This window comes from Cuculus canorus, chromosome 17 (assembly GCF_017976375.1).
Source record: "Cuculus canorus isolate bCucCan1 chromosome 17, bCucCan1.pri, whole genome shotgun sequence".
In the NCBI taxonomy this organism is placed as follows: Eukaryota; Metazoa; Chordata; class Aves; order Cuculiformes; family Cuculidae; genus Cuculus; species Cuculus canorus.
This window is the reverse complement of record NC_071417.1, coordinates 4,219,283-4,245,265: the sequence shown is the minus strand read 5'-3', so window position 1 is coordinate 4,245,265 and position 25,983 is coordinate 4,219,283. Positions and strand designations below refer to the sequence as shown.

The window sequence follows — 25,983 nt, the reverse complement described above, 5'->3', positions numbered from 1 at the left end:
AACGGGTGGTAAATCTTTCTAAAGATACTTTATTTCTTCCTTTTTCCCTCAGTTAAGTGTTTCCACTTACTAATTGATGTTTTAAACTGTGAGCTCAGTTTTTAAGCCAAAAAAATCACAAAACACAAATTTTATTTCCAACACAGAGGAATATTCAGCAGAAACAATACTGCATTAAAACTATAAATATAAAAACTATTAAAACTCTTTAAAATAAGAGATTGGAAGAATATATTGCTTTCCATTAGGGCTTAAAATATCCAATTCTAAATGGATGACACAAATATTTTAAGGGTTAGTCTGCTTGAGATTCAGTCTTGAAAATATATTCTTATATAGACAATTTTCAAATACGAAAAGGCAACTGTGTGCTTTGCCATTTAAATATTAAGTTATATGGTATTATAGTGTATTTGGGAACATTACAGATTGTTCATAATGATTTTAAAAGTAAATATTTTCTATGAATCCGTCATTTATTTAATTTAAACAGACAGAGACTCTTACCTGCTATACTTGCAAATATTTCACTGAATCCAATCAGCACATATTGAGGAATCTGCCACCATATTGGCAAATCTGCAGCATGGTATGTAACATTTCCAATTGTCTGATTAATTGTTTTAACCTTTACAATTTTTAGTCTGTTGCTTTCCAGAATTCCTACATGGAGAGAAGGAAAAAAAAAAGATTTACCTAAGATGCAAACATTGTTTCTTCATTTTAAGAATTAGGATGCAGTCCTGCATTGCAACTATAAGATAGGAACATGTACTTCCTTCTTTCCTAACATCAAGCATTTCAGTCTAGCACTGCTATTGTTATTTCAAGACACAGAGTTCTCCTGCTATAGAACTAGCGATTGTATTCTTATTCAGTAAGAATAATTATACAAATGCTTAAACCTTTCCCAGATGGATTAGCTGAAGGCTCTCGTACAAAAGTATGTTGGTTATTTAAAGACAATCTCATTTACACAAACTACTCCTTTGCAGTTTTGAATGATTGCATCTGCCACCATAGTATTAATAAATTAGAAGACATTTGGCTTATCAAAAAGGCTACACTAGTCCTGTAGAAATATGAAAACACTCTATGAATATGATAGTGGCATTTATATGACACTTATCACCCCAAGAGATCTAAAAGTTCATTAGGGCTTGATTTACAACCAACACATTGCATAGGAAGCACTTCATGTAGAACAAAAAATAGACAATTGTGTAAAATATAAAATATAAAAATATAAAAAATATATAAAATATATAAATATATAAAAAAATTTTTAGCTTGCTCAACACAACAGTTTAGAATAGAAAGTGATTATCAAATAATGCTGTAGGGTTTTGTTGAAGTTGCCCAGATTAAAGGATTTGCCTAAAAATGCACAGAAAAGCTAATAGTTAATGAAACTCCCTGCTTCACCCAGGAAGAGCCTCTATGAAAGAGCTCTCAATATCCTTAGAAATAAAGTATTCATCACCAATTCAGAGAGGCACGACTGAGTCTACGACCCTAGTTCCTACACTAAGTGTTACATACACATGGCCTCCCATTTAGCACTTGTCAGTTCTGTTCTCTTTCTAGTTACTGAGCCAAGATCTGACCTCATCTTGGGGCACAAACTATCAGCCCTGTTACAAAAAATAAATAAATAAAATTTTACATGGCTGCAGGATGCTCCATGGATATCATACCACACACAAGTGATTACATCTGCTTCCTCACTTGGAGATTTCTCTTTCCTAGAGGCAGCCAAAGGATGACATGGACATTTAACATCATGTTGGCTGATGCTATTGACAGCACTTTTCACATAAACAATCTCAGGCAATTGCTAATGCACAACAGAATATCTGTTCTCCTGTTTCTTCCCAAATCTGTGACACACAAACCTCAAGGGGAGCAACCCCATCACCACCTCACTGCTAAGTGGCAGCATCCCAAGAGAACCGACTGATGTCATGGATAGCTGGAGCACCTCCCGTACGAGGACAGGCTGACAGAGCTGGTGTTGTTCAGCCTGGAGAAGAGAAGGCTCTGAGGAGATCTTACGGTGACCTTCCAGTACCTGAAGGGGCTACAAGAAAGCTGGGGAGGGACTGGTCACAAAGGCTTGGAGTGACAGGACGAGGGGGAATGGGTATAAACTGGAGAGGGGTAGATTTAGAATGGACATAAGGAGAAATTTCTTCACTATGAGGGTGGTGAGGCCCTGGCCCAGGTTGCCCAGGGAAGCTGTGGCTGCCCCATCCCTGGAGGGGTTCCAGGCCAGGTTGGATGGGCCTTGGGCAGCCTGAGCCATTGGGAGGTGTTCCTGCCCATGGCAGGGGGGTGGAACTGGATGATCTTTAAGGTCCCTTCCAACACAAAACTATTCTATGATTCTATGTTTGCCAAAATCACCTCATACCATGACATGGTTTCTTAGTCTTGGCCACGGTGAGACACCCAAGCTGGGAAGGAAGAATGAGGCAAACTCCCTGGAGGCCCTTATATACAGTCTGTAGGGGAGGGCACAACTGAACAAGAAGTTCCAGAAATCACATGCTTAAGGCTAACACTGCATTTCATCACTGTGGGGAGTTAGAGCCAGAGTGCTGAAAACCAGACTGAGGGAGCACACATCAACAAGTGACTTACAAAGCACTTTGAAAAGGATGGAACACTGCATTCGTACAACCCATGTTTATTTATTTGTAGCAGTTCAGAATCTACTAAAGTACAAAATCTCGCAAAAGCTCTTCAATCTAATCTTCTGAGAAATGCGTTGTAGAGGTTAGAATTACTCCAGTCTCTTAAAATACTGCCTCAAGCCTCCAAAATTTTTAAAATTAGTGTTTTCCTTAATATCTGGTTTTGAGTTAAAGAATGCTCTGAACTTAGTACTTCTTAGTGCCAGGACACAAATTTTTTTCTCTCCTTTCTTCACTTCTTTAGGTGACCACTTACCTATCTTATTTTTAAGTATTTTTCTTTAGCTCTTTAGCCACCTCAGTGCCCTCTGGACTATGAAGAGCTGATGCAATTAATTTAAAGCTGGATTTCTTGACGTTTTGGTTTTAATACAGCTGACAAACATTTTAAAGTGGAACTTAATTAAAATGTAAACAAAGCAGTACAGTCAGCTAAGAACTCAGATATAATTTCATTCATATACATTCCGCATGAAGTTATTGCACCTCAAAACTTCTAATGATCCTTAACATGTTTGATATTCTTCAAATTTAAGTGTTAAGCCACAAAGGAGGATAACTACAATATACCAAACTTTGCCGTAAATGAATCTTCAAAACTGAGTACTTCAGAATCTAGAATCCATTGATTCTTTCTTAGACTTTGATAGACAAGCTTCAAATTTAATCTTCCAGATTTTGTAGTTAGAAGAATCTTTAGTTCTTGCTATAATTGTTTAAAACTCTATAAATGAAACAGATTTTCCAGTTGAATGACTTTAAATACTGCTGCTCAGAATTTACAATGAAATGCATGAAGGACAGCAGATGTTCATTAAATCTAATCAATTGTATTCTCCCACAGTTTATAAGATATTTAAAATAATCTAAACAATCTAATAGGGAGCCTAGGTAGTGTCCAGAACTAATGCCAGTTAGGTAAGCAAGTTAAAATGGAAGCATGGCACAAACAAATCCTTAAGATACTCCTACCTTAACATCTTCATATGTTTAAGATTTTAATCAGTATTTCTCTCTACAGAAAAGGCTGGAAGTAATGCTGTATTTCAAGCACATTAAAATATGGCTTCTGTAAATATCATTTAATGAGAAAATAAAAATTTTATTAAACATATAAACTAACAGAAGCTTTCCATCCTGCTTGAAATAAGCAGTTTCCTATGCCACAAATTTGTTGCAACTGAAACTCTTAAACCAATGTTATGATGAAGGGTTGTTAACTTATCCCAAAAGGTCAAGATTTCTGACCAGATTGCAGATAACCTACAAAGAATTCACCCTCCCAGTTTTTAGCGTGGAAGAGTTAGGGGAGGACGATGCGTTACATTTGTAGCTGAATAGAAAACAAGAAGGGATATGATATTTTTAAGAATTCTGCTATATGAACCTATTACCTCACTCAGCTATCATAGCCCAACATGCTTTTTTCCCCCAGCACTAATAAGACAGATATTGCTGGTTTGGAATTCACTTATATGTGAGCCAGCAGGTTCTATTTAAAGAGCTGATCTTTAACTGCATTACATCACCTTCTTTTGCTGGTTGCAGTGTCCTAAGTAACACGGAATAAGAGAAACATTCCTATTTTAAGTTTAAATGACTTTGCTTTAAGAACTTTTCTTGCCCACACACAAAGTGACCTTGGCCTAATAAGGTAATTATCTTTCTCTTAAAGAGAAATCTTAATAGCCGCATAAAGTGTCCCTCTCTCTAAAATATAGGAGATTACAAGTGCTGAAATTAATTTATTTAATGCTATAATGCTTTATCAATATGTTCATTACAGTGATAATAGGTGAAGGCTATAGGTTCTATGAAGCATTGCTCAGAGATGTTCAGTTCCACATCAGCAGTGCTTAACAACTTTAAATCATCTCAAATGCAGCTGATTTATGGTTCAAACAGAGTTGCTATCTTTTTCCTTTCACGCTATAGCTAAGCTATTTTACACTACAGTAATTCCCAAACATTAGGGAACATTAAGGTAGGGGAGAAAAAACCCAAAGTTGGAGGAAACTCATATTCAGCCATAAACTAATTTTGTTATTTCACACAAAGGGAAAGGATTTTAGGTAAAATTTCACTTCTTTAATATTTGGAAGTCAGACTAGATGAAGGAATATACTAATTTCTGAACTAATTTACTTTTCAGGATAAATAAATTTTCAACTTCAAGATAAACTTTTAATAAACCAGACAACAAGGACTTAGCAATGCCATAAAGTTTACTTTAAGAGAAGTAACAGCCTTATATCCAAATGCTGGACACTTTGTTCACGCAACCCAAACACTGATCACGAAGCTAAGGCCTCTGTTGAGAAAATATGGTCAGAACACAATTAGTTCTCTCTCCAATCATACTAGAAAATAACACTGTATGTGAAAACCTTAACTAAAAACTTGGTTTTAAAAGGTATACCCAATGTCTATTTTAAGCAGTAAAAGTGGGCCAATTTTATTGCAAATGTTTGGAACGGTAGAATATCTTTGGATCAAACCTCTTTCATTGCGGGAAATGCATCCATGCAGTTGCATTCTAACTATCCCACAAAAAAGACGTCTGAATAATCTTAAATTCAAAATTCATTAAGTTTTTCTTTTAAAAAATGCTGTTGCAAGAAGCAGAATAAATAGCTGCGCTAGTAGATTTCAAAGTTGTTTTCTTACCTGCAGCAAACGCAGAACACATTACAAAGAACATTCCAACTGCAATCCTCTTCAACGAGGATGGGAGCAAGCCATTCCTCTTTAAAATGGGATCCACCAGTTTATCTTTTAAGGGTATTAAGATCAGAATAAGCACTGCATCAAACATAGTCAACCAGGCTGCTGGAAACTGAAAGGACAAATGACTTAATTAGCAACTTCTTGCTTAAGAATTTATTTTTTCTATTATTTTACAAAGGAATAAATATTTTTGATGGAACACCGAGATCCAAAATAGACCACAGTGGACTTACAGACACTGGGAAAAGAAAAATAAGAGCATGTAAAAGTTGAGGAAAGTGCTCAGCTGTTCAGGTGTTCATTTAATTTGGCAGGTAATAATTCTACTAGCTCAGAAGTGCAAGAGCTTTCCACTGGGTCAAACAATATCAAGTCTTCAGAGCAAAGTTCTTTACACAAAAGCAAATAGCACTGCACGTATTTCCAAGGAAAATGAGGAATAAGAAAATTACTGGGCAGATGAAGAGAGTATTCTAAGAAAACAAAATGCAGAACTCAAAGATGTTTTGCCTTTCTTTATAAGGTTATCCATGTTTCAGAGGGCTCATATTTTAGGTGCTTAGTCTGAATTAATTTTTGTTAAAACAAAAGTTAACTATCTGACTGAAACTATATTAATTCCTTTTGAAAGCAGATTTGACCATTATCCTTATAGTAACATCAGAGTTTATCTGCATAAATCCTGAAACACGCTTAATGGAACAAGTCACTGTCCTTTGGGAATGCTTCTGCTGTTAAGATTTTTTTTAGTCATAGAACATCTGTCCGATGAATGATTGATTGTGCCATTCAAACCTAGTAAACAAAACTGTGCAGATTATTAAAATGAATACATTCCAAGACACATTTTTACAGGCATTTGAAGTCCATATGAACAACTTACAAGTCAGGAAGCAACTTAATGAGGTGAAATAGTCCCTACTATTTTACTTACAGTGATATACTCTAGTCTGACAGAATTAAACTTATTTTCATGAAAAATATTTACTAGCCAGGTTATGCAGATTTTCTATTATTAGGCTTAGAGCTTTCTGCAATATGCCACAGAACTGCCAAAACAGAGTTTCACTGATGTAATACAAAATTCAATTAAACTTAAATTACACTTGTCAAGTTAACAAAGAGTATGGTACAATACATGCATCCTTTCTCATTTGCAGGATTCAATAATTAACAATAAAATTTCTGTCTGTATGAATGCAATAATTTCTACCAAGCTTGATAATATTTAGCATCTGTTCTGAGCTAACCAACCACGACAGTACGGGACGACTTATAAAAATGTTTGGAGCTATATTTTCTAATCGCATCTAGAACAGTGTGATACAGCTCTCTGCATCGCACCAATTTTTTAACCTAAAACACAAGCACTGTTTAACCTACATGTTTCTGGTGTAGATTGAGGTTTTGATACTAAACTGCTTCTCTCTGTCTGTGGAAACTCAAGGTCAGAGTAGATGAATATTTTTCTAGAGGTCATCCAGGATGACCAAGGGGCCTGTGACAATCGAAAGCTATGGCCACAAAACATGGGAAGGCAACCACATTCCATCAAAGGCTACAAAACTCAATCACTGCCAAGTATCTCCAAAACCCAATCCCTCAGCCTCTAACAGTGCCAGCATGCATCTCTCGTTGCAGACAAGAGCTCTATTTCACTGATTGGCTGTAATCACTCAGGTCTGGCTGAGATGACAAACTGCAAAAACAAGAGTTAGCAAAACATGAACCTTTAGTTCTTCATACTCTAAGCAGGAGTTGCCACTTTCACAGGAGTTTGTACCGAGTCTTTGACTAACACCAAGCTGCGTCCATATTCAACTCTACCAAAACCACCAACTAGCATTAGTGTGTGTGTGGCACATTTTTTTTGGCACTCTGCATGCAGACTTACTATAATAACAATCATTAAAATACTAATGCTTGCTTGCTCTGCATTACAGTTGTCATTGCGGTTCTCCAAAGAAGCCAGGCAAATGCTTTCGGGTTCATAGTTTGCCAGCCCCAAGAAGTTATAATGATGGTGGTAAACCTGAATTTATTATACCCTCTTCTTTAATATTTCCCAGGCATTTCAAGATCGTGGTCTGAAAACAGAATAATAAGCTGCTGTGGCTATAAGAAAATACTCAGCAGTTTAATACGTAAGACTACAAACATTGCTTAGCAATCTTCACATACTTTGAAAAATGCACAACCCATTCTGTTGAGCCAGTCGAATCATAGATGCATAGAATTGTAGGACAGTTTGGGTTGGAAGGGACCTTAAAGATCATCCGTTTCCAACCCCCTGCCATGGGCAGGGACACCTTCCACTGGATCAGGCTGTCTAACACCCATCCAACCTGGCCTGGAACACCTCCAGGGATGGGGCAGCCACAGCTTCCCTGGGCAACCTGGGCCAGGGCCTCACCACTCTCATAGTGAAGAAATTCCTCCTTATGTCTAGTCCAAATCTGTCCCTCTCCAGTTTTTACCCATTGCTATACCAAAGTAAATAAACACTAAAAAATAAATAAGCAATTCTTGTTTATTTAGCAAAACTTTGGAACTGTCAATTCCCTCCCTCTCCCATTCACCTTTTTGTTTGCTTTAAATATCGCACTAGCATTAAGCTGTGTAACAGTCTGCACAAAGATTGATTTGTGTAATTAAAAGTCAAGGATGTAGGAAATTTTTGTCACTGCTGAATTTCATAATAAAAAAGAGAAATACCAAATGCCTCTGGCACTGCTGTATTTCATACAATCAGTCGCTTGTGGGGTTTTTTTTTTGTTTAAAATGTATGTTTTTCCACTTTCTATTCTATCAGGAACCTGCAAATTAAAAGGGCACGCACATATTTCACTCTTTATATCAAGAGTCAATATGTTTTTATTAGTTTTTCTAGGCAGAGGTGCCTAGAAAAGCTTAAACCTAGACCTGATGAGGTACAACACTGCTTATGTAAAATGTTATGTTGCCACCCCCTTTCTTAATTACCTCAAATCACTGCCATTTGGAAAAGCCAAAGTAGTCAGAATTGCTTTCAAAGATACTACCTACGTAATGCAGATTGCAGGTCAGTACCCTTCAGGTAGACCATACACCAAGGACGACAGCAAAAATTGAATTAACTTATCTGACTTATGACGTCAGATCTCAGCAAAGCATTGCAGAATACAGCCAGAATGACAACAGAACTGATGCGCTGCAGAAAAATGAGCCAGTCACTGCTATGCAAGACAGAAAATCATTATTTATAAGTATTGAGACAGACCAGGATCATTATTCCATTATTACCTCTGCCTCAAGTTCAGCATACTTTAAGTAAACACTACAACCAGGTAGCCAGCTTTTAAAGCCATTCTTCCAAGTTAGAAAAAGTGGCTACATGGCATGAGTGGTATTTTAAAGTCTTTTCAGCAAAAACAAACATTGAAGGCCATTACCTTTTTGAACTAATTTAATGAGACTTACATTCATACTTTTTGCTTTTATTTCTCAGTACCGTTCCTGCAATTACGTGATGACAGCCTTTCTTGAAAAATACTGATTGAACGACTTCCTTTAACACACTGAACTGACTCCAGGTAAAGTGAATATTGATTAAACAGTATGAAGTTATAACTGTTTCTCAGTTTCCAAATTTTTAAATACTAACATTTTAGTGAAGAATGGATATTCCTGCTGAGTTTATAGAAATGCTTCTGTACTACTTACAACTTTGAAAACTTAGGGTATATAGATTTATACCTTTTTTTTCAAAGATCGTACTGTGTCCACAGAATGATAAAGACACTCATAATTAAGGCTGTGACAGTTATGTAAATACATTCAAAACAGGATGGTGTGAACTCCACATACTGGAAGATATGCCAAAATCATCATGCTTCTAAATTCCTAATGTCTGTGGCCACTGACTCACTTTAGCCACTACCTTAACTACCTGGAATTTTTGTACAACATGCAACTTATTTTGGATCTCAACAAAAGAAAACATATTTTTCACTTGGTTTGCCCTACTTACCGTATGAATAGAGTTGGTGACATTTGATATTTCAGGAATTTTCAGATGAAGACTTTGCAATACATATGTTGTCTGCATCTAGTATTAAGAAAGACGAGTTGAATTATTATTGATGTTATTTGAAAGTATTCTTAGTAGCCATTTTTCACCTCTCAGCTTCAGGAAAAGTTTTATATTCATGAAAGACTCCCCAGAAAAGTATGAAATTAGATATTTGGGCATACTGGTATGCTAATACAGCTTTCCACATCAATTTTATCTAGCAAATAAAAAAAAATTCAGAAAAAACTACCATTACACAGCACTATTTTTGCTAACGTAATGTTGTTAAAATGATTTTTAACGCCAGATGCATGAAAGAAGAGGATTTAAGGCTACTGAACATGTCTTAAATAGTAAATACCAGAGCTCTGAAAAACTCTCTTCAATATTCATCTTCTCTAGAATCACAGCTCCTGAATGCTAACTGTAAGTAAACCTTATAGAAAAGTTCCCCTCACAAAGCTTCTGTGTGTTTCCTCCAGGTAACTGCTCTCGGAGGTGGTATTCAGAGAGCAGTCAGATTTACAGGACAGCCTCCGAACTGCAGCTTCCAGCTGGTGCCCAAGACTTTTCTCACACAGCTGAGAGGAGAGGAAGTTAGTGTCCTTACACTAGAAACTGTTTTTTAGAATAAATCACGTGAAGTACTCACTTGAAAATATACTGTCCAGTAAGGTATTAAAGCCAAAAAGACAGGGATAATCTTGACAAGAGCTTTCACATCTTCTACTTTATCTTCTCTGAATGGACCCCCACGAGACAGCTTGGCCATCTCAAACAGACTTTGCTTGCGAGGTTGCTGAAGGACTCCCTGGCTTTCACTTTTCAAAAGAATTTGAAACGTTAAACAACAACAAAAACTGACTTAACTGTCAACCTTGTGTCACTACTTTTCACTATAAAAAGCTCATGCATTTCCAAAATAAGTTACCCTTAAGAGCAAAACAACTAGGCCAGAATGGATCAAGGGTGAAGCACAAGCTGAAAACTTCCATTTTAAAGATTTCCTTATCTTCCCAACCTCCCATCACCATGCATAAATACCTGGCACTGCAACACACAAAACTTAAGAAACAGAAACACAAAATACAGGTTATTCTAATTCATTGAATTGTTTTATAATCTGAATACATGAAAGCCTGTTGCAGAGGTGGCACCTGACATCGTTTATCAGCTGTGACTAAATCCACGCACCAGTATTCCATGTATTGGAATACATGAATTGAGAGTGGAGTAACTACTTGGGAGGCAAAAGGCCAGTACACATTTTGGCTCCCATCAAGCCATTTACAACATCAAATGCAGATGATAGTGTTTTTCAAATCAGAAGGCATCCCATAAACGTATCTAAGTAGAAAAGAAAGTTAGCTAATGCTTAAAAGCAGCATACTTCGGTTACGTTAACTAGCAAGACATAGCATTCAGTTGAAAACAGCAGACTTGATCTTGCAGCATGGAGACGCAGTCATCTCAAATTGTGTACCCCTTTCATACCAGAACTCCTAGAAAATATCTCCAGGACTCCAATTTTCCAGTTTGAGTTCTCAAAGCAAACCTGCACATTCTAGTGTATTCTCTAGAGTGACTTACTGCCAGCTAGTCTGAACTAACTAGTTCCAATTCTTATGCTGATTCACTGAATTCAGACTGTACAAAAGAGCTCATTACAAACCTATTAGTTGAACGTTCCACATGTCTTTTTCTTGAGCAACAAGAATATGAGAGAATTTTAAACATGTCTGTGAAGGCACTACCATCAGGCGGTTTTGTGATGAAGAAACTCTGACCACATAAGAAAACCATGAACGAAATCCCAATGCAAACCGTTGGGATACTATATCCAATAACAAAGCTCACATTCTGTTGAATGTATGCAATGCCTCCCAAAGAAAGAATAGCTCCCAAATTAATGCTCCAATAAAACCAATTAAAAAATCTTCTCGTGGCTTCTGGACCTCGATCTTTGACCTGGAAAAGATTAAAAACAAGTCATTCAATTTCTGAAGAAAATGAAGCCTGCTTATTAGAATTCAATCAAGTTCAATGCACTGAGGAATTTAGGTTTAATTTAGAATCATACTGAAATGATTTAAGTGTTCTGGGCAAGCATGGTATTTGATGAAATGACACCTTACCGAGCTACCCCATTACGTCATTGGCCACCTAGAAGCTCAGCACAGGGATAAATAAGTCATACAACGCTACATAACTTCCCCTTAGAGGTCATCACTATTTCTACTGCACTATCTGTCATTTGGTTGTTTTTCTAGACAAAGCTCACTCAGTTTAGAGTCCCACAGTCCACAGGGAGGTTGAAATAACTCATTTTTTTGTTAAAAAAAAGGTAAGCTGCCTAAAAATTCATGTATTAGCAGATCGCAGTAATTGCTTCTTCCAACTGTGTACACATAGCAGTTAAGCATATTCCATTTTCTTAGCCTCAAATGACTACTTGGTAATTAAATCACAAATTTAAATTTTAACACAGTCCTAATGCCTCTCATCAGAACATAAATTGAAGACTTGCCATTCTGACGTTTGAAGAAAACAATAAATAAATTTGGGTTGCTTGAGATGTCACAAGGCTGCAGTAAATACCCCTCTATTAAGTCAGCACTGTTCACAGTGCTATTTTCTGCTTAAAGCTTTCAGTGCCTCTCCAGTGAAAGTAAAGAGAGCCATGGTTTATAGAATTATCTCGTACAGTTTTAATCATCGCTCTTTATTCTGTATTGCCTACCATAAGTCACCTCGTGCTTTGTAATTAAGTCACAGAAACCCAGCATCACTCATAAGATGTGATGTAAGAGAAATGATACAAGTTAAAATTTGAAATACATTAAGAAGATCAACTAGTCAGTAGAAGAATCCATAATACCGTATTTGTCACCGTTTCATGACTGAAAGGCCATTAACAGTGACTAGCAAGTCAGTGTCATGCACCAGTCTTGCCGAGTCAGTTGTTTTTGATTTCTAATTGCAAGTTTCCCTTCCTCATTTGCCAGATCTTCAAAAGATTTGTGTTTAGTTTGCAATATGAAAAGCAAGTTGTGTCTTGAAATAAGTTTTTAACATTGTCAGTTCTGATTTACAGCTTCAGGTTTCTCAATGGTGCGTAAACCCATCTGTATCATTTAACCAAGCCTAACAAAAGAAATATTAACGAATATATTCCTATGCATAATTAACAGCATTGTTAGGCATTCAGGTAGGTCTGTTATCATGTCAAATATTACAATCTTGGAGCCTAAACACAAGAAATTCTCCCTTTCCACTTTCAACTTGGTACTCATTTCCTAATTTTGAGTCACCACCGGCAGTAGTTATCAAGGCAGGAATTCCAAATTATGTGAAGAGTTAGCAATCTATTTTAGGAAGTTTCCTTTTCTTCATCATAAAGTCTCAGTTCTCTTGTACTTTCTGCAAGAAAGATTACTTCCCATCCTCCCTCTAACAAATGACCTTGCTCACATACATAAAAAAGAAAAGCTGGGACACGAAAGCAAACTCTGATAAAGTAAGAGCAGAGCAAGCACAGTCTGCTGCTTCTATCAAGTATTATCCCCACCACTAGCCGCTGGCTCACAAGAAACTTCTTGAACCGAGGATGGCTTCTATCTGCTTAAGAAACGCAGCAGATCTCTGCATGAACTTGTCCAGCTTGCCTCTGAACCCAGGTCAGCGTTTAGAATCTATAATATCCTGTGGCAAAGAGTTCCCCAGCTAATTACACAGTGAGAAGAACCACCTCCATCTGTCCGTGTTGAACCTGCCCTGTAGTAGCCTCACTCGTTTTACCTAGTTCCAAGAAACAACAGAATCCAGATGAGCTTTTCCCATGCCTGGTCCACTCCTGCCTCTCTCCCCCACCCACTCTTCCACAAACTACTGTCACATCTTTTGTCTAGCTGCCTTTTCAGAGACAGGAAGTTGTAGACAGTTTCACAATTCCTTGCATGGAAACTACTGGCCATATTTGTGGCCCTTCCCCGAAATTTCCTTCCCCACCTCCAGTATCCTTTTCGAAACAGCAGCCAAAAAAGAACGTAATGCTCAAGAGACAGGAAAAACACAGGCTAACAACAAAAAGAATCCATTTTCTGCTTCCTTGTCCAAGTATGTATACACACTAAAAATCACATCATAGCCACGTCTGAAATACCACTATGGCATTTTATCCACAAACATTAATAACCTAAAAAATATCACACTGAACTAGTTGGTGGAATATCTTGTCAAAGTGGAAAAAACAGGAAGATGTCTTACCAAAACCAGAAAACACGGCAGATTTAAAAGGCAATCGTAGTTTCTTTCACACACCACATCAGCTGCCCAAATCTTAGCTATATTACATTTACAGCAGGCTACTCAAAGTTTCGCCTTGATGGCTATTACTTGAGCTGTATGACAGCACAAATAGATTGGTCTACTCTCTTCATAAGCAGATGCTACAATTTAATAAGGGACAAAGAAGAAGAAAACTATGTTAGAATGCTATTATTTTATTTTTCACTAACCAGCAGGAATTCTCCTTTCCCCTCTTATGCTTGCATTATTTTCGATCGCCCAAGCAGAAAGAAATATCTATCACTCCCTCTGCTCCATTTCATCCTCACTCAAGCATAGCGGCACTCTCCTTGTGGTACCAACACCATCAACTTCGTTATGTTCTTAACATCCTACCAGGAACTGCAGCAGGAAAACAATGCATAAGTATGGTGTGGGTCCTGGATTGAATCTCTCCCGTGAGCTAAGGGTTCCACGTCCCTGCACTGAAAAGTCAAAAATCACAGAATCATAGAATAGTTTGGGTTGGAAGGGGCCTTAAAGCCCATCCAGTTCCAACCTCCCTGCCATGGGCAGGGACACCTCCCACTGGCTCAGGCTGCCCAAGGCCCATCCAACCTGGCCTGGAACCCCTCCAGGGATGGGGCAGCCACAGCTTCCCTGGGCAACCTGGGCCAGGGCCTCACCACCCTCACAGTGAATAAATTCCTCCTTACGTCTAGTCTAAATCTGTCCCTCTCCAGTTTATACCCATTTCCTCTCATCCTATCAATGCAAGCCTTTGTACACAGTCCCTCTCCAGCTTTCCTGTAGGCTCTTCAGGTACTGGAAGGTCGCTATAAGGTCTCCTCGAAGCCTTCTCGTCTCCAGGCTGAACAACCCCAACTCTCTCAGCCTGTCCTCATATGGGAGGTGCTCAGCCCTCCGATCATCCTTGTAGCCTCCTCTGGACCCATTCCAACATTTCCAAATCCTTCTCATGTTGAGGATTCCAGAACTGGACACAATTGTCCAGATGAGGTCTCCCAAGAGAGGAATAGAGGGGCAGAATCCCCTCCCTTGACCTGCTGGCCACGCTGCTTTTGATGCAGCCAAGGACACGGTTGGCCTTCTGGGCTGTGAGCGCACATTGCCAGCTCATGTTGAGCTTCTCATCAATCAGCACCCCAAGTTTAGAAGATTTTGTCCCCATCATAACAAAACAGCTTCAAGACAGCAGTAGTGCCTAAAAGGTATGAAAAATGTTACCTTCTTAGATTCACCATGCTTTAGTCGAACTCCTTACATGAGGAAAACGCTAACAATATCAGTGAAACACCATAGCTAGAGTGCAAGGCTCTTATTACTGAATTAAAATGTTCCAGTAAAACTGTCCCTAATGTGCCCTGACTCGAATGAACATTAGCCAGTATCCAATACACACAATTTATGTGCTTTAAGGAACACACTGTTTTCCACATTAGTTCAGATTCAGACATTTTCCACACCATACCAGTGCTGGATAGCTGTCACTTGTTTAGATCAACTCCCACTGCCTAATATCCAGTCCCAACTCTCCAGTTCACTGTCCTGCATTCTTCCAACCTTTCACGTCTTTTTTCTCTACTAAATGGAATAGCACGTCATTCTCAAAGAACACTAGGGAACAATCCAGTAGGGCTGCTACTTCAATAAAAATACAGAATGACCAACTTTAGTGTGCAAGGAGCATCCAAATTGCCCTAATTTTTCCTCTTTTAAATTATAGGGCAAATTTTAAATAAAAATAAACAAACAACACACCAAACCATCATCACTCCCTCAGACTAAGCAAAAAACCCACACCAAAAATCCCCACCAACAAAGGCATTACGGAAACAAACAACTCTAAGCATTCTGGCCACAACTGCTTTGCTGCTCACTGGCCACATGCCAACACTGCCTGCTTTCAGGTGGGCCTCAAAAGAGGAAATACAATAATGTTGCCACTTTCAAGACATTTAACATAACCTCTGCAAAAGAAAATATACCCTAACACTTGATTTTTCTACTGTCCAAAAGGTGTGTGCCTTGATATATCTGGAAACTGCCCTTTAGAGACAATTAATCCAAATGCAGAAAGAAAAGCACACTGACATTCTGAGTTTTATAACTAGGACCACCACAGCACTGGATTTCAAAATAGTAAAGGAAAAGTTCTCAAAATTAAAATTTCTAATACAAAACACATATCAAACTGATTATTGTCAAATCAGATACAATCACGACCACAGTTTTCATGATAAAGAATCCAAAGTGCCTGGAACACTGTGTTATGGGAACCATGCAATCGTTAAGTTATTTACAGACATTTTCAGCAGAGGATACATCAGCAGTTCTCTAAACTCATTCAGGATATACGGTTAACACCTTACAATCAGAACAAAACGTTAAATGACACCGAAACAAAGGAGGAGAGAAAGAGCAACTAGAAGTTTAGTTACACCACCGGATGAAAAGTCATTACAAGTATCTGACTAACAGCAGCTTCCACAGCACATAAAGTTAATACCTAGTCGTCATTCCAACTTAGATCACAAATGATCACTTCCTGAAAGAAATTCCCTGGATTTTTCAAAAGCAACAACTTTCTTAGGAGATGAACTAAGTACTAACCAAAGCAGTTTGTACAGCTTGAAACCCCCAAAAACCCCAACACAGCTCAAACACTAAGAGTCTATTAGATTCTCCTGATTTTTATGTACAGAGCCAGGAATCTATACATGCATCACTGCTTCTGCATAGTTCCTGTGTTCAGATGTTTTGCTTTGTCACAAAGTAATTTCCTAGCTCTCCACAGCTAGATCAGTTGCAAAGAAATGGTTATTCACATGATTTCTCTTTTTTTTCTGCTGCAGCTAGCTTATCTGGTGACTGCCATTCCAACGTGACAGCTGATTTCTGACATCATCTGCTAATGATAACATATTTCCTAAACCCCAACATTTCCGAGTTCCAGTATGTCATAATCTTTCCTCTCTCCCTCTTCACATCATGACAGATCCAAAGCTATGATCTCTTATTTCACTCACATAAAATGAAAAAGAAGATTGTTACTGACGTTAGCAGATTTCATTTGTTCCTGCAATCAACTGACAGTCACAAGAGACAATTGTGACAAACCCCCTCAAACTTATCCCAGCCAACTACGTGAGCAGCCACACAACAGAGCAAGGATGGAAATGGAGAAGCTTGCCCTTCATAGCCTACAAAAGAAAGCCTAATGACAGCACAGTAGTCAAATTTACTCTTCCAATCTATCACTACAGACACCAGTTATTCTTTGAGAGCATCTGGAGGGAGCTCAGTAACACAGGAATACCAAGCTACTCAGCTGTTACATAATTTGTTCTGTTAAAATTTTGCCAATCTACATTTCAAGTCTGCTTCTTCTCACTAGTGCCATATCTATTCTGTTTGTCAGAAACACGTTAGTACTGCCCATATGAATGCCACAACTTCAGTTTTCACACTTGTATCTACAGTCTTACACTTCCACAGCCTCTTAACAAGTTCAACAACATCAACGTAACTTGCAGTTAATGACCTTCAATTCTTTATAAAAGGTCCCCCATCCTTCCCCAGAGGCTGGAAAATCTAAGTTCTACAAACAAACAAATAAAAATGTTGAAAATTCACTCTAAAGACACCTTTATACCACCAATTTCCAACAGCATCCTGCCTCTGGCAATGCTTCTATCAGAATGATGGCTTTAGCAAAGCAAGAAGATATTTGGCAGGTTATGGACTGATAGATCTAATGACCACGATGGCAATTCAGAAAGGAGATACACTGTGGGTTCAAACTAGCATCTCTAATCACCATAACCCAAACCAATCTACAATTAGAACAACTATTAGAGCTGATACTAGATCAGTGGTCTGCTCCTAGCATTGGCTTCAGTGTTGAAGCTAAACCAGCTTTCACAATAAGGAGAGATGATAACATTGTTTCCTAACTACGGAAAGTCACAAACTGCTACAGAGAACAGGAAGGGACGACAGAACACTCACACTAAAAAGGGGAACTGGAAAGTGCCAGGTTAGACACATCACATGATTATACACACTATTCTGAGATCCTTCTGTTCCAATATAAACCTGTATGGTGGATAGGTCTAGAAAAATTGTTCTTATTTATTAACACAGTTAAGTAAAGCTGGTATATATCTAGCTTGCAGAAACTGGTTTTTTGCTAAGCTGACTGGCAAAAGTTACTCCATAGTAAGCTTACTTAGTCGCCTGTAACAGTACTTCTAAAAGCATCCACTTAACAGAAATGAAGAATCTACATCTTTTTAACTCCAGAAGAAAACAAGTATTAGAATTTAGTTTCCAGTTTTGCATAAAGTGATTATTTTCTTCTAAATAAAAATAATCCTCGATATACTTGGGTTCTCTGCCCAAATTCCACTCCATTTATTAAAAAGAACATACATGGTAGTCCTTCAGAGATCTGCAATGAAATGTAATTAACTGAAAGGTGGCTTATGTCAGCTAAAGTACATGACATAAAATACATATTTTCCTTTGTTTGGTATTCAAGGGACAGAGGACAAACCTTATCAGCACATGTCCAGCCAAAACATGTTTGCATTGTATTGTGGCCTCCCAGGAATGTGACTCTGGGAGACAGACTTTATCCTCAGCAACACATATCCATCTACCCAGCAGTTTACTACATTCCAACACAGGGAGAAGGCACCCAAGAGGGCCCCAAACTGCACAGCAAGGTGAGTGGTATGCTGTAATATATTTAACAATAGATAAGACAGAAAAAAAACAGAGAATGAGAAAAATTTAGTCCTCAGCAGAGCTCTACTGATTATTATGAACCAGAAAGGAGTATTTCTTTTGCTTCACTCTACATAAATCACTGTGAATTATCTGCGAACCTAGCCCAAACCTGCTTTCTGCAAAATCCTGTGGGGAAAGCCTTTAAAAAAATCCAGCTACAACAGCTACACTTCCATTGGCAATTGTTCTTCTTTTGTTCTATTCCTGCCATTATTTATCTCTTATATTTAACGTTCATAAAGTGTTCTGGGAATAAGCAGTCGGCTCTGAAAAACACCTTACAAGATAAAGTCATATTAAAGCTATTTCACTTGTTGGGCTCATGCTGGCTTAAACAGAACCAATACATTCGGGACACACAATCCTAGGCTATAATAATGTTTTACATTTATATACTGCCTTTCACCCAGAACCCCAGAATTTATAATATACGAAACACCAAAGAATGACAAATATAAATTGCAGTGCAGAGAACAGAGGTATGTTCAGAAAGGATATCACGGTAGATCCTACCTCTTACAAAGAATTTAATGGCATTTCTGATACTTGCATCGGCTACAACTCAGTGGGCCAGTGAACAGACATGCAATTGGATTACAGGTATTTTCCTTGCTTTGTCATCAGGAACAGTTTGGTTGGAAATGCTGCCCAGTGCATAAGCATCTGAAATTCTCAGTTTGTAAAGCAGAAATTATACTCCAACTCAACATCCGCAGCCAGCATACCACCTTAGTGTAAGATTTGTAAAAACATACATACATCAGCGCATTCCAATTCATACTGAACTAGATGTTGTCTCCCAAATATTCTCTGTAAAGCCACTTGGCTCTGCAGTGGTGATGCAACAAATGATATCACTGAAGCGGATCTCAGTAAGGTCATTTGGCAGGACACGTCCTTATGAGAACAACCCAGGTAATACATTTCCCATGTTGAGAGGGCTTTCCCATCTATCATGTGGCATACCATTAGTCTGCACAAAAATCCCACTCAAGGGCACAAGTGCAGGACACAGGGAATACCTAAAGCATAAAAAAAAGTTTGTTCTTTAGCTTTCATTTTTCACAGGATGATAAAAAGTCTCCGACCAGTGCCCTAGAAGGCCTGTGCCATCCTTGTCAAAGCTAAACTGTTAATCAGGTATTTCATCTGACGAGCTCTGAAGCCAAATTAATAGGGTACAAACTCCACATCACTGGATAATTAACAAACCATGGCCACCAAGTACTCAACCCAACTCCTGGAGATGCTGATGGCTTAGGTAAATCAGGTACCACACACAAGGCAGGGCTACCAGGAAACCAAGGGCCTTAAGAGATCAGACACCACACAGACACAAAACTATACCAAACAAGGTACAATTTAACAGCTTGCATCGCACAGGGCACAAAGCTGGATGATCTGACTCCCTGCGAGACTTCACACCTAAAGAGACTGTGCATCAGTAGGCACAGCGTCCATCCCACCAAAGCAAGCTCCTCAGTGCGACCGACAGCCGCCCTCGGGTTCAGCTCAGCACCCACAAACCATCTGCCAGCTGCCAAGCAATACTCGACCTGGTCTGCCCCAAAAGGGGTGATGTTGGCCTTGACTGACCCGACGCCCAGCCCCACGAGGACCAGTCCAACGAAGATGGCGGTGGCACAATAGCGGGTGGCTCCCACCTGGGAGCAAGGCGCCACAGTGGTGTTGGCCACCGCTGGAGAAGAGCAGTTCTCCACGGGGAACAAGGGGATGTCCCCGCAGAGGCCCTGCCGGGTGTGCGGGGCGGCGATGACAGGGAAGGCCAGCATGCCCAGCAGGTACAGCGCCATGCTCAGCAGGATGGTGCCGAACTTGCCCAGCAGAGCGTCGGCCAACCAGCCGCCGAAGGGCGACACCAGGTAGGTGATGCCCATGAAGAGCAGCAGGGCCTGGCTGGCCTGGGCCCCCTCCCAGCCATAGGGCGGCCCGTTGAGGAACAGCACCAGGTTGGAGGTGACACCGTAGAAAGCCACGCGCTCCAGCAGCTCGGCCAGCAGCACGGCGGCGCAGGCCAGCCGCCGCCCGTGGAAAGCGCCGCCGCCGGACCGCCCGCGCTCCCCGCTGCTCAGCAAAGGGCTGCGCTCGTTCGGCTCGGCCTCCCCCATCGCGGCGCACTCCCTCCCGGCCGCCCCGCGGAGGCTTCGCCGCGGCCGCGCACCGGACCCGCCCTCACGGGGCGCCGCGCGACGCCATTGGCCCAGAGCGACGTCGCTCCGCGCGCGGCGCGTCACGTGGGCAGCCGGGGAGGGGGGACTGGCGGCGGAGGGGGCGTGGCCACAGGGGAGCCGTCACGTGGGCAGCCGGGCACCGGGAGGCAGGGGCTGAGGGGGCGTGGTCACAGGGGGCGTGGCCAGAGGGTGCTGCGGGGAGCGACGGCTCAGGCGGTGTGGCCAGAGGGGGCGTGGAGGCACCGTCACCTGGGCAGCCGGGGAGCGGCGGCTTGGGGGTGTGGTCGGCTTGTAGAGTGGGCGTGGTCATACAGGGGCGTGGTCGAGATGGGGCGTGGCGACGCCGTCACGTGCTCAAGCCGGGCCGGGGTAGCGGTGACTGACTACCGCTACCCCCCGCTCCTGGCCGCCCGTGAGGCCGCGCGTGCGGGGCCGGGATACACCCGGCATGTACCGTGGGGGTTCGGGGCCCGTAGGGTGCCCGGCAGCGCGGGAAGCTGCAGCAGGGAGAATCAGCCAGAGATCTGACTGTTGTGTAATTCACAGAATCATAGAATAGTTGGGTTGGAAGGTTGGAAGAAACCTTAAAACCCATCCAGTCCCACCCCCTGCCATGGGCAGGGACACCTCCCACTGGCTCAGGCTGCCCAAGGCCCATCCAACCTGGCCTGGAACCCCTCCAGGGATGGGGCAGCCACAGCTTCCCTGGGCAACCTGGGCCAGGGCCTCACCACCCTCACAGTGAATAAATTCCTCCTTACGTCTAGTCTAAATCTGTCCCTCTCCAGTTTATACCCATTTCCTCTCATCCTATCAATGCAAGCCTTTGTACACAGTCCCTCTCCAGCTTTCCTGTAGACTCTTCAGGTACTGGAAGGTCGCTATAAGGTCTCCGAGCCTTCTCTTCTCCAGGCTGAACAACCAACTCTTAGCCTGTCCTTGTATGGGAGGTGCTCCAGCCCTCGGATCATCTTTGTAGCCTCCTGTGGACCCATTCCAACAGAATGGATTTGGTGGCTGTTCCCTGCATTAGTTCAGGCTGGAAATTACCTTTTCGTCATTAACCAGAGCGTTGCGGCTTTATTAACGACAGAGGTTGAGGACTGGCTTCCACGAGAGCCCTCATTTTCCCTTTAGTGTTACCCATCAATAACAAGAACGCTAAAATTTTAATATGGATCCTTTCCCTGCTCTGCTTCTCAGCTGGAAAAGCAAAAGCGAGGATGGGCCAGGTAAAACAGCCCTCCCAGAGGCAAAGGTGAATATGCGCTGTGAGTGACCCTTTCTGTAGGTGCTCCCTTCCTCTGGCCGATGCGGCAGGCAGCTCATCACCCAGGAGCTGCACTGGATACCTACACCTGGAGCGTGAAGGCTCTGACCCGAATGCAACCAAGTGCATAACTAAGATGAGAAAACACACACTAGTAGTTTCAGCTTTGAAGCCCAAAGATGTTCTTTTGATGTTAAGATCATGAAAGTATGTGATTATCTTCAACAGCAGATTTTTAAGTCACATTGTTGGCCAGAACAAAGTCGGAAAGATACTCCTCGTTGTGTTTTTTCAAATGGACATTGTATAGTTACACCCAACATCCAGGTATGTCTTGAATTTTTTGGAACAGCATTGGTAATTGGGCAAGCGATGCTTGTAAAAGTAAATATGTGCATTTAATGACAGGGCTTTGTAAATAACATATGCCATAGAAGTGACTCATAATTTGCTCTCTTCGCTAGTTACATTTTATGACAAAGGACAACGAGGAAAATGCTGTACAGAGATCCGGTTTTGTGAACTACGGTAATGTGACTGATTCAGTAATTTAAAAAATTACATTTCAGCTTTGCCCAATACAGTAGATCATAGCATTATGATTACATTTTCTAAGGGGTCTAGTAGTATTTGCTAGAGTCCGCAAAATAATTAAGCACACTTTGTGTTATTGTGTGTTTTAATATATGCAGATACCACATTTGAGACCCTTCATTATTTACCTTTGTGAGTGGGGTGAGATTTTTTTATATCGGCCTGCCCAACAACTGTGCCAAACACCTAGCAACGCTGAACAGTGTTTGAAATGCACATTATAAAATGTTACTTAAATCTTCAGACATTGAGAAGCAGGGACTCCCAGTAAAATTCAAAAGCCACTTATAACCCCAAAATTCTCTCTGAAAGTACAGCAGCTTCAGGAAGATGGTGTTTGATTTTCCTCCAAACAAGAACACTTAGTTACGGTATATTTAAAACTTCATTAAGAGACATTGGCGACCCTTTCTTTGATGATATTGAATGCACCTGTGCCTATACAGAGATATTTTAGTGCATGTACATGTTTTCAAAGACACAGCAATGTTTCATGCTGCAAAGACTTATAGATTATTATTTTTTTCAGTTAAAGCCTATGTAGCCTGAGAACCAGTTACCATAAATAGTAATAAAACGGTAAGACTTCTTTCAGTGTTTCCCTTATTTTGTCTTTATTTCCCAGGTGACTGGTTAAGGTTCCTTCTTTGTCTCATGGAGCAGGCTTTGTCTTACTTTGATGTTTGCATTTTTGTCTTTTTTTTGTGTTACACACTAAATATGCTGGATAGCCATTGCCTGGGTTGAGAGCCAGCAGCGAAGTGTTAGAACGCTTAAGCTGTTTGTAATCGGGTATCTCATGCAGATATCAAACCCACAGCTTCCTTTTAACCCCAGACGTGGCTTTCTGAGCACCATCACATCTCCTGCTTTAGGCTGTGCAACTTGGGAGCGTCCCCAGTTTTGATCACGGAAGCTGTTGTGGGCAGAGGTCTGCAGCAGCAGGGCAAGGTGCATTTCTTGGTTGGCACATGCTCTGCCAGCCTTTCTGGGTGTGATGCAGGTGGATGAGCTGTGTGGGGGAGATCTTGGAACCAGAAGGAGGGTTTATGGGAGCAGGATAGAACATAGGGATGTGTCAGGAGGCTGAAAGGCAGCTGCATAAGCTTAATGCAGTCCATGCTAGACCCACAATTGGGGAACAGTGATGAGCAGGTGACTGTTGCTGGATTTGAGGGTGGTTAAGTGCTCTCAAAAGCCAAAATGTGCTTCACGTAGGCCACTTATAATGAAACAGACTTCAAGGCTAGAATCCTGGCTGGATTAACAAAAGCCCTCTAAATTTCAATGGGGCTGGGATTCCATGCCAGAAATGCTTTCTAAAATGGTGATGAAAATAGCTTGGTCCTGCCTACTCTTAAATTAGGCTATTTTTAGTATTTATGCAAGATTTGTTGCTCTTCTAAGTTGTAGCCATCTTTTTATAGTTTAGATGGAATTTAAAATGGTCTGAAACAATGTTGTGCTTAATTATTTTGAAGTGATGACTTGGTGAGATGCAAACAGTTGCGCACAGCTCTGCAGCAAAAAGTCCCATTAGCAAAACGCGAGCCAGCATAACAAAACGCTTAAAACTGGCCAGAACACACTCCAATATATATCTTTATCACTTGTAAACCCTCGATTCCTGAATACCTGTCATCCTCAGAGACCCACACAAGATATTTGAAGAACCGTTTTAAAAACAGTTTGGGATACAGTTTTCTTAGTCCCCATGTTCAGGCTGTTCCTTTTTCTCTTCCCTGCCTTGTGGTATCTCTGGATCCTACCTGCTACTCTGGAGCCTGTGGTTCCTCACTAGAGCTTTCCCCTGGTCTAACACCCCTTTGGTTCTGCTTCATTTTATGGTCTTCATGACATGCAGCATAGTCCTTGACCATCCCATCACCTTGTTCTTCAGACTTGCACACTCCTCTGGCTTTTCTGGTTGTTGGCATCAGATCACAATTAGTTTTTCTCCATTCCTGCACTTAATATGAACCACCTCCGTCTCAGGAGACACGTGGTGACTGTAGCATTGCTGAGAACTGCCTCAGGAGATGGTGGCTGATGCCTCTCAGGAGGTCTTTAAGGCTTCTCTGAGGCCATGATTTGAGGATGTAAATTTTGTGGCTAGAGACATGCGGCACTATTTGGGATGGGGCAGGGAGGCACCCAAACCCACTGGTTGACACCACCTGGAGTATTCTCACTGACATGCGTATGCATAAATTTTCCCAGAAACCTTACGCATATTCTGTTACTTTTCAAGGATTCATTTTAATGTTATTATGAGCTGTCAAGGGACCAGGACAGGCTGGAGAAGTGGGGCTGTGAGAACCTCATGAGGTTCAACAACACCAAGTGCAAGGTCCCACCCCTGGGTTGGGGCAATCCCCGATTTCAATACAGGATAGGGGATGATGTGATTGAGAACAGCCCTGAGGAGAAGGACTTGGGGTACTGGGAATGAGAAGCTCAACGTGAGCCAGCAACGTGTGCTCACAGCCCAGAAACCAGCCGTGTCCTGGGCTGCATCCATAGCAGAGTGGCCAGCAGGGCGAGGGAGGGGATTCTGCCCCTCTGCTCCTCTCTTGGGAGACCTCATCTGGAGGATTGTGTCCAGTTCTGGGATTCTCAACATAAGAAAGAGATGGAGCAGTTGGAATGGGTCCAGAGGTGGCTACAAGGATGATCGGAGGGCTGGAGCACCTCCTCTACAAGGACAGTCTGAGGGAGTTGGGGTTGTTCAGCCTGGAGAAGGCTCTGAGGAGACCTTATAGTGACCCTCCAGTACCTGAAGGAGCTACAAGAAACCTGGAGAGGGGCTGTTCATAAAGGCTTGTGGTGATAGCATGAGGGGCAGTGGCTTTAAATTCGAGAGGGTACAGATTTAGACTGGACATAGAGAGGAAATTCTTCACAATGAGGGAGGTGAGGCCCTGGAACAGGTGGGGGAGTGGTGGCTGCCCCATCCCTGGAGGTGTTCAGGGCCGGGTTGATGGAACTTTGAACAACCAGGCCCAGTAGGAGGTGTCCCTGCGACAGGGGGTGGAACTGGTTGGGCTTTAAGGTCCCTTCCAACCCAAACCACTCTATGATCGACGTACAAGAGCTGTGGGAGGTGTGAGCGGACTCTTCGGGGTCCCTTCCACCCCGGCCCGCTCCCCCGCCTCGGCGCGGCCTCGCAGTGCCCCTGCCCGGACGGGGGTCGCGGCCCCTCCCCGCACCGCTCCCGGCAGCCCGCGGGGCCGCAGGTGCGGGCGGCGGCTCCATGCGGCTGCTGCTGCTGGCGGGGCTCCGCGCGCAGACGGGCAACGCCACCACGGCCGACAGGATACGGTAAGTGCCGCGGAGCGCAGCGCCGAGCAG

General features: G+C 41.5%; 2 protein-coding genes across 3 annotated transcripts in view; one reads left to right on the top strand and one right to left on the bottom strand.

Moving 5' to 3' along the window:
* SLC15A4 (solute carrier family 15 member 4) overlaps positions 1-20,760 on the bottom strand; it is a 30,837-nt gene extending 10,077 nt beyond the window's left edge. Inside the window, exons 1-6 of the mRNA XM_009555755.2 lie at positions 20,133-20,760; positions 11,147-11,442; positions 10,127-10,295; positions 9,433-9,510; positions 5,364-5,532; positions 508-663 (exon numbers count right to left, since the gene is read on the bottom strand). Of these exons, the coding sequence (XP_009554050.2) occupies positions 508-663; positions 5,364-5,532; positions 9,433-9,510; positions 10,127-10,295; positions 11,147-11,442; positions 20,133-20,705 (1,441 nt within the window). The 5' untranslated portion in view covers positions 20,706-20,760. The remainder of the gene's footprint in view (positions 1-507; positions 664-5,363; positions 5,533-9,432; positions 9,511-10,126; positions 10,296-11,146; positions 11,443-20,132) is intronic.
* A 4,155-nt stretch (positions 20,761-24,915) lies between these two features.
* Positions 24,916-25,983, top strand: part of GLT1D1 (glycosyltransferase 1 domain containing 1) — a 65,352-nt gene continuing 64,284 nt past the window's right edge. For both annotated transcript variants that reach the window (XM_054082650.1, XM_054082651.1), the window contains exon 1: positions 24,916-25,953. In XM_054082650.1, the coding sequence (XP_053938625.1) occupies positions 25,886-25,953 (68 nt within the window). In that variant the 5' untranslated portion in view covers positions 24,916-25,885. The remainder of the gene's footprint in view (positions 25,954-25,983) is intronic.